The following is a 9465-nucleotide window of genomic DNA, read 5'->3' on the forward strand; positions in this document are numbered from 1 at the left end:
ACTAAGCGCAACGAAGCAAATCGAAATGCGGATTTTTTAAACGATAAGCTTAATATTTAACTTCTCCTCCCACCTACAGCGATCAATCTGGAAAAATACAGGAATAAATTCTGGCAACTCCTTTCATTTTTTTACGATAATGCAATCACAGTCCGCTTATAGTTTCATTTTAACCACACTGTAGTCATTATTATCTGGATATTTACATCCACATACCTGCATACATACAAACAAATTGTATTTTAAATCTGGTTTATTTCTGTTAAGATTATATATATAATTCACCAAGATATTTGTGGAATCAAGATGCACATTTTATGTATTTTTTATTTGACAATTAAATGTTTTCTTTTTTCTAAATCTAGTATGGTAGTCTTTTTCAAATCTAGTATGGAAATACTAGATTTGTTTATTTTTTCTTTGATGAAAAATAATTTCCATTGATTCTCACATTTCATTAAAATTCATTTAAAGAGTGTTTAAAAAACACAATGTGGGGGTATGTCTGAAGAGGTAAAAGAAATTAATTACAAACTAATATTAAAAGGTATGTGAACTTCGAAATAAAACTTATCTCTTTTTAAGTTGTAGTGAAATAACATATTAATTGAAAACAAAATACAGGAAAATTATGAAATTATTTTATTTAAGATATACTTTTCGCTTATTTGTTACAATCTATATACGTTGTTACAATCTATCACGTTTGATGTGCTTTGATGAAATTCTATTAAAACAGTTGCTTGCTTGTTAAAATATGAAATATAAAACTTGAAATATTAATTTATTGTTTACAACTGAGTTAGTAAGGTTTCTTTAAGATCAATCGTTTTACATGTATTTTATTTGTGTCTGCCAGCGCGCACGTGCGAGTCTATTTTGAATTTCTTATTGTTAATTAAAGTTGCTTTTAATAAAGTACTTTCAAAAATAGAATACAGTTTTTTTTTTTGTTTTTTTTTACATATAATTAAGCATTAGTTTTGTTTTAATTTCAATGTGCAAAATGTTATTAATTTATTGCTTTTTGACAGGGAGAAGAGATGCTAGTACTCCCTCTCGTAATAATGGGAGGGCTGTTAGTAGCAGGAGGCGTAGTCAGTCTTTTATTACCAGAAACATTACATCAACATTTACCGCAAACATTAGAGGATGGTGAAAACTTCGGGCGAGAATGGATGTCATGTTGCCCTTCTAGGTAACCGACTATTTAAACTATTCCTATTAAAAGTTTCATAATTTTATAATTTTAAATTAAAGTTATTAAACTTTGTAATATTAAAATTGTAAAAACTTATCATCACACTTTATGAATTTTCTTTTAATAGTTTTAAAAAAAAATCGATATAGATAAAAAAATGCAATAAACGTTTAGAATGTTCAAAACTATGATGATGTGATGAAAAAAGTTATTATTTAATAATAATAAGTTTAAAGAGATTTTTATATTTTTAATACAAAAATTAATTTCAACATTTTTAATACATTAAAAAAAAATTTTTTTAATGAGAGAAGAATTTTATTTATTTTATTTTTTTTTTGTATTTACATATATTACTTGTTTTTATAAAAGTAGGCGAAAATGAGCGAAAGTCTTTCTATATGTTTTTATGTTAAGTAATAAATTTATTTTAATACCCATTGACCAATATTTTGTGATAACTGATTATTTATGTTAAGTATCTAAAGTCTATCAATGAAGATATTTTTAAAAACATATTCATTGCTACTGGAAAACAAATATAAATTAATTTAACAAGTACACTTCTGATTTACGAATGTCTATATTTACAACGATTCTTTTCGAAACTCGTTATCATGGGCATTTTTGTACGAACGATGTTTCATACAAATCATAACTGTTTAAAGATGGTTAGGTTATGATATAGATTAAATACCGTTTATTCTAGAGTATATACTGCACGATCTTAAAAACATTCAATTAAACCGTTGAAAAGATTTTCTGTTATATACTCTTCAAATAAATAAAAATTGATTAATAAACTTTTTTCTTTTATTAAGCTTTTAAATGTTTTATATCTAAATATTTCAAAAACTATAATTAACATTTTTTAAAACAAAAATTGTTATATTACAGAGTTGGAGATTTATCTGGGAAGAAGAAACCTACAACTCTTGTTGAATCTCCGATTAAAAGGTAAGTTACTAAGGCAGCCTAATATTAATAAGTAGTTATGTCGAAAACAAACAAAAAATATCTTCAATCTGCCAATACCACCATGTTATTTTAAATTTTAATAGATAATAATCAGTCCCTCTGCCTTCTGTAGTTTACCCGCTTTCAAAGCAAAGGTGTATATTAACATTTCTTGTCTAACTGGCTATTTTCGGTGAAACGGGAATTAATGAAAGTTTAAATTTAGATGCCTTGACAAAGTTTGTGTAAAAACCATATTAAAACTAAATATTAATATTTTACACACTTTAGTAAATATTAATAACCTGCGATTTTTCAACGGGAGAAAGAAATTTGGGTTTCACACGCTTTTGAATTCTTAAAAATCGAGAAGATTTCGTTCTCTAAAGGAATATATAAATATTTTATCCACAGTGTTATTATTTCGTAAAGTAAACGAAATAAGTAACATTCTGGACAATGCGTTTACTTGTATTATTTATTTTACATTACACTAATAATTCATATGAAATAAAGTGAAAAGAGATTTTTTAAATCGGTTTTTGCTTTTATATATTTAGAGGCTGTTCATGCACAAATTTTGCATTCGGTTACTATCAAATGTTAATGCCTTGCGCCATAATGGTATCTGAACATTTTAATATAAACATACATATTTATAATAGACTATATTTACTTCGCTGAAACATAATATGGAAGAATTATCATACGCTATGGTCATCCGAACTGAACAGAGAACTAACAATAACTCCCGGGCAATATGTTTAAGTAAAAAGAAGAAATTACAAATGAAAAACAAAGAAGACGGATTATGCATACATGATGGAATTGAGGTTGTTAATGCAAATTTTCTTGATTTTTCCATATAAATATTTTGACCATAAACACTACATAATATTAATGTTGGTTTTCATATGATTTTTTTAGAATCAGAATCGTTTCAGAGTAAATGTTATCATTAATCTACAACAACCCAATAACCAATATTAGTTATAAGTAATTATGCCAAAGAACAAACTCAAAATATATTTAAATTGTTAAGTCGACCATGTTATTTTAAATTTTAAAAACCGTTACCACTATTCTTTGGAAGAAGCTTATTATTATATCACCACAGGAACTGTCACAAAATAAATAATCACCAAAGTTGATGCATCTCAGACAGTTTGAACATGTATAAAAAAATACACAGAGTTTCAATTTAAAGACTTTTCTTGTTGTTTTTGAAATGCAATTAAACCCGTCCTTAAAACACTAAATACTAAAGACAAAACTTGAAAAATTAAACCCGTCACTTAAAATAAACCTTTTAAAAACACGCCCGATTTGAATCATCCAGCAGCAAGGGACTCTGTCCAGGTTCTGCGATCCGTAGGGAGAATCTATAAACTCCCGCCAACTTTGCATTCCATTCCATTCCTTGTTGTTTTCGTTGTCAATTAAAAGTAAATATTTTTTTTTTTTAATCATTTATGTTATATAAATGATTTTTTTTTTACATAAAAATACAGCTGTTTGTTGAGGATAGTTGCAGTTTTTACTAGTGCTAATGTTTTGGTTTTTTTTTAGTGAATAATTTGGAATGGTGCATCACATAAAGGTGAGGGTTTGAAGTTATCTTCAGTGTTATGGTACGGATAACTTTTTTATATTTTTCAGTAATTATAGTGAGTTTTTATGGATTGGCAAAGAGGACAGTCGGAAAACTTATTGAAACAGCTGGTTGCTATTCATGACGACGATGGCAACGCGCTTGTAAACATTTCTCAAAACAATAGAAAACGAGGCCCTATGAGTACTCGAACAGAGATTGCCAGATGGCTGCACATCGCAAGTTATTCAGAGACGTACTGATTGATGATATTAGCGACATCTCGGGCAGCGAAGAGGAGTGCAAAGTGATGAAATCCCAATCGCACAGCGTACCAGGACAGGCGGTGCCGACGTTGCGTACGCCTAGGACGTCGCATGCTGTTTCTCAGTCTCCTGATAATGGGTTGCCATTTCCTAACCAGTTTCAATATCTCCCCATGGATGAAATAGCTAAGCCAGCTGAACAGAGAGTATAAAGCCACCTCCCATAGTCTTACACGGTATCACGATGTAATGAATCTGTATAATCTATTGAAGACAGTCGTAACCAGGGCTGATATTGGAGTACGTGTGATTAAAAGTAAACAGTATAATTAACTCGAAGGATATTATCTCCAATAAACAAATTATGCAATTCCATTAAAATAAATAGAGAACAGAATCTCATAAAGCATACCTTCACTAGGACGGATTGGAGAGAGCATTTAGGGTAGTGTTACGGAATATCCACTTCTCAGTTCGGTTCTTTTTCGGAATCAGAAAGCCACGATTTTCTATTTTTTATCTTTTTTTATTTTAATAGAGGAATTATTACTTTTTAAGAAGCAATAAACAAAAATTAAGTCCAAGAAATAACTCAAAATAACCCGTGAAGAGTCACGGTGTGCTGTTCGTATTTATTTCTTCTGACTACTTTTGACTTGTACGTTATTATATCACTGAATAGAATGTCTCTGCACACTTTTGCTTCAATTGTTTGAGATGTAAATAGTTCTAAAAAACCAATGAAATTTTTGCAAGAAAGAAAAATATTGCACACTGTAAGATATTGTAAATTTGACAGCCTTTTTTTTTTTACAACTTATTTTATATAATTTTTATTTTTACTTTAATTAGACGAGGTTAGCAAGCAAAGCGAGCGTCGTTCAGTTTAGTTAGATTATATTGATTTCGTGTACTGACGAATCATACGTATAACAATATACTTTATATTTTGTCTAAATATAAGTTTTGTTTTTTCAACAAAATTATTTTCTGAAAATTTATCACTTTACCTCTATTTCTCCAACACATTTTTAATTAAGCATTCAAACAAGCTATTTAATAAGTAAGTTAAAAAAAATTTTTTAATTGGTACTTTTCCGAAAAATGACTCTCAGTTCCTCTCGATATTATCAAAGGGATTGAGACTCTAGGCCAAAGAGTAAGGATCATTGTAAATGCCCGACTTGATTAATTTGATGCAGAGGACAATAAAAAGGAGGTATTCTTCCTGAAATATATAGTTAATTGCACTGTTAGATTTCAGGAACCTGGAAGGACTCTGGGATTGTCTAATGAATGCGTTGCCAACAATATGGGCACAGGAAGAATAACTGCATGAAGCCGTACCGCTGTGTTAAATGTACGGGCTGGACCGCCGACTCCAAAAAGCGACAAGAGTACTTCCGCGACGTGTGCATTGTGCTACTCCGATCACCTTGCGAATTACAAGGTTTGCAAAGTTTATAAGATCTTAGAGAGAAAGCAAAGGTGGAGGGCACACTTTACCCCGGAACTGTGCCTCCTGGAATCTCTATGGACACATAAGACGGCTTCCCTGAGATTGCGGACTGCAACTTCCCTGAGTGAGGCACAGATCTACTGGGTACATGAATGTTCGCACAGGTGGCTACTCAGCTAATGATCCCGGTTCACTTTGTAGCCCACGAAAACATTCGCTGAAGCGGTAGTCAGTGACAAATTTCAAAATTCATCTACCTTGGATGAGCTTGATAAGTTGACAACGAACATGCCCGAGTTTTTGAAGCGGGTGCATAGAATGAAAGGAATACTGTTCTGCATCCTTCCTATATTCAACAAGCATTCGACAAAGTTTGGCTTCCAGGTCTCCTTTTATAACTCAAATCAAGCCTACTTCAACCAGTCTATCTTATGATATGTAGTTACGTAGATGGGCTACTTTCTTAAGTCAAAATATTAACAAGAATTATCTGTCTGTATAGACACTCTACCAGGAGTTCTGCTGGATTCTGTTTTAGGTCAGATTATATATTTGATATAAACTGCAGACCTTCCCAATACAGAAGATGTCATAGTTGCGTCCTTCACAGACGACACAGCAATTTTGGCGGTAGATGGTGAACCCAAGGAAACTGTAAGCTGCATACGACCTTATCAACAAATAGCTGTATAGATAAAGCGTGAAAGTCAACCCCACCAAATCGAGTCAACGAATTATGGCATTTACCATAAGGATGAGTAATTACTCTCCGGTTCAAATGGATAATACTCTTATCTCTGACCGACATGGTACGGTACCAAGAGGTTTCTTTCACAAATTGTTGCTGCATAAGGTTTTTCTCAAATCAATATGAAGGAGCTGCACAAGTATAGGGAACTTCTCATAATTGTAACGATGAAATTATCCAACGTTTTCAAAACAAGGTGCTTAGGATGGTATCAAGAGCTCCATGGTTTCTAGGAACGATGAAGTGCACGGGTAACTTAAGTGCCACGTGTCGATTAGGAGATACGGAGGACCAGTTGGGACTACACATCAAAGCGGAACAAGCAAGTCAATCATCTGACGCTGAATCAACTTCACAATGGTGATAAAGTAAGACGATCTTTGAGAGCACGTATGATCTTGGAGTACATGACCCGTGAGATGACACGGTGGTTATTATATTAAAGATAGTTTAAAATTTAAGAATACATGCGGGAATTTGACATACGTTGAATGTGGTGGTTGAATCTGAGTCTGCAACCTGATTCTGTTATGAGAATTCAGTGTCTTCTTTGTGGCTCTATTTTTTTTTTTTATCTGACTAATATTTGTGACTTCACTGGGATGATTTTAATGTTTTGTAATTTTATTATTATCTGCCTTTATTTATTATTTGTTATATATTTGTTTTTGTTAACTAGTTGCACTGAGAGAGGTCACAGCAACTCTCTCACTACAATGCCACGAGAGGTGATGTATTATTAATATTGTATTTGAGGTGGGCTCTCTGGATGGTCTCCTGATATGTAACTCTTAGACAAAAATTTTACTAATGATCACAATCCTTTTGGCGACCGATTGTAAAAATAAATTTAAATAAATTTATTTTATTTTTTTTTTTTTCTTTCCTTAGGGGGAGGAAAAAGCTCTGCCAGCCGCCGTCAGGCCCGCACTGACGGCAGTGCGGGGCTCCCATCCGCTAAAACACCTCCCCTCCTATAAGACATATGGTATGTACAGCCCCTGCATGATCACCCAGGCACTTTACTATCCAAACCCGTATGACCGGAAGGCGTTCCCAGGGCGTGATCGAACTCAAAAGTAACTGTCTTAACTACGATTTGAACTTTAGAACCCAACTTCGAAATCAGATGATTTGCGAAGACGCGTTCACCACTAGACCAACCTGGTGGGTTTTTAGTATTATTTTTAACTTGACTATTATTTAATAAATAATTAAGTTTTAAAATTTTCGTATCAATATTTTGACAATTTTAAATTTATAATTTTAATATTTCCCATCATAGATGAACAATTTAGAGATTTTTTTCGTAGTAAAATTTAATTATTGTTAGTTAGAAAATTATGTAATAGTACTATTAAATTTATAATAAATTTTTATAATTGATACTTACACAGCTTTTATAATAATGCCTATTACTCTAGACATTATGGGATCGATTTGCGCAACAGTTGCCGATGGAGTTTCACTTCATGAGTTCACAATTCACCTTCATTCGTTCACTTTCTTATCACAATTCCATTTCCTTAACCTAAAACAAGTTGTGATTTTTTTATTAGCTCTTTTGAGTCTAAAGGCATTAAACCTTTAATAATAAAGACTTTTCAGTAAGGTGATATGAAAAATTTAGATTTCAAAAAATGTAATATGTAAGCCAACCTAACCGTATTATACATTATTACGTAGACTACTTTGTATACTACATGTTACAATAACTTTACGTGAATTAACTCTACAAAATCTGTAAAAAAAAAAAAATGTTGTTAAACTTTCGTGGCATTTTCATACAGCTTTAAAATTATCTTTATCGGCTTGATCTTAATATGAGTTTTTTAATTATTTAGAATAAAAAAGGTGAACGTACAAGATGAACTTTTTTTTCATATTATAGCCTTCGTAAAACAACAGAATATTATTAAAGATATTAAAATAACTAATTATTTTAGGTTAAATTAATAATAAATATTCAGTAATTAATTTTCTGCATAATGCATTACAACTATTATTCTTTGTTTCTATCTTTTTTAAAATGATAAATATGTAACTATATGGTATTAAAATAATTTTTTTTAACATTCAAATTTTAATTTTACAGTTTGCTTCAACAAGCTACCAGAGAGACTCCAGCATCAACGCCGGTAGCAACAGATGTAACATCTTCTACTGACGTCACATCAGATACGGTTTTATCGAATCCACCGGAACAAACTATGAGAGTAACCGTTGTCTGACAAATACCCATTTATTTTTCATTAATTTTAAGTTTTACTATTAATTTATAAAAATGTCTGTTATTTATTTATTTATTACAATATTAAAATATTTAATGGTAGAGAGTAAGAATGGTCATAAGCTTGAAGACTGGATTGACCTCTGAAATATTACTATAAAAAGCTTTAACAATATTTCAGAGGTATATTAACCCAAAATATTAGTGTAAAAATCAGTTCTTTTCCCTGTTAGAATCAGATTTAAGTTTTTATTTATCCATCAGGTAGACAAAACTCTACAGTATAGAATGACCGTATTTCCACTATGTTAAATGAATAACTTTGATAACTTTTTATTAACTGGATTTACTAACTGTATAGTTTTTAATACTCCATTAAGATATGTAATTGTAAAAAATAAATAAATAAAAATTGTAAAAAAAAAGAAATAATTTGTAACTGTTAACGAATTTTATAAGATTTTTTTTTTAAGAATACTTGTATATTAAAAAAACTTATAAAATAATACGTATAATTAGAAGTGTTAGATGTATCTTAAATTAAAAATCTTATTATTAAAAAGAAAATTAAATTATTACTAACTTATTTATATATTTAATTACTATGCCTCCATTTAATAAATGACTAAAAATTTTTAATTAACTTAATAAAAGACATAATTTACACTGAGCTACATCAAGCTACAATTTTAAAATTTTTCCCGAACTTCTACAGTAATGATTTTATACACATATAAAATACATTAGGAAAATGTTAACAAAATACAAAAAAATAATATTATTATTCTAACTACGTAACATTTTTCCTTGCTGCAAAACTTTGCATTTTATTTTCGATTAACCAAAATCTTAAGAAGTTAGTTGATAGTTGAAAAAATATCCGGAAAAGAAAATTATTTTATTATATTTTTACTTTTTTTTATCATTAATAATGTCACCATTTTCGCTAACATGGTTTTTTTTAATTTATTTTTATAAAAAAAGAAAATATACTTTTTATATTCTCGAATAAA

The 9465-nt window shown here is 30.2% G+C and overlaps 1 protein-coding gene across 1 annotated transcript in view; it reads left to right on the top strand.

Annotated features, from left to right (window-relative positions):
• The window catches only part of Balat (Beta-alanine transporter), a 923597-nt gene extending 914849 nt beyond the window's left edge, over nucleotides 1-8748 (top strand). The window contains exons 10-12 of the mRNA XM_075369712.1: nucleotides 1035-1198; nucleotides 2099-2158; nucleotides 8318-8748. Coding sequence (XP_075225827.1) covers nucleotides 1035-1198; nucleotides 2099-2158; nucleotides 8318-8453 — 360 coding nt within the window. The 3' untranslated portion in view covers nucleotides 8454-8748. The remainder of the gene's footprint in view (nucleotides 1-1034; nucleotides 1199-2098; nucleotides 2159-8317) is intronic.
• The last annotated feature ends 717 nt before the right edge of the window (nucleotides 8749-9465 follow it).

Source organism: Lycorma delicatula, chromosome 6 (genome assembly GCF_047948215.1).
Source record: "Lycorma delicatula isolate Av1 chromosome 6, ASM4794821v1, whole genome shotgun sequence".
In the NCBI taxonomy this organism is placed as follows: Eukaryota; Metazoa; Arthropoda; class Insecta; order Hemiptera; family Fulgoridae; genus Lycorma; species Lycorma delicatula.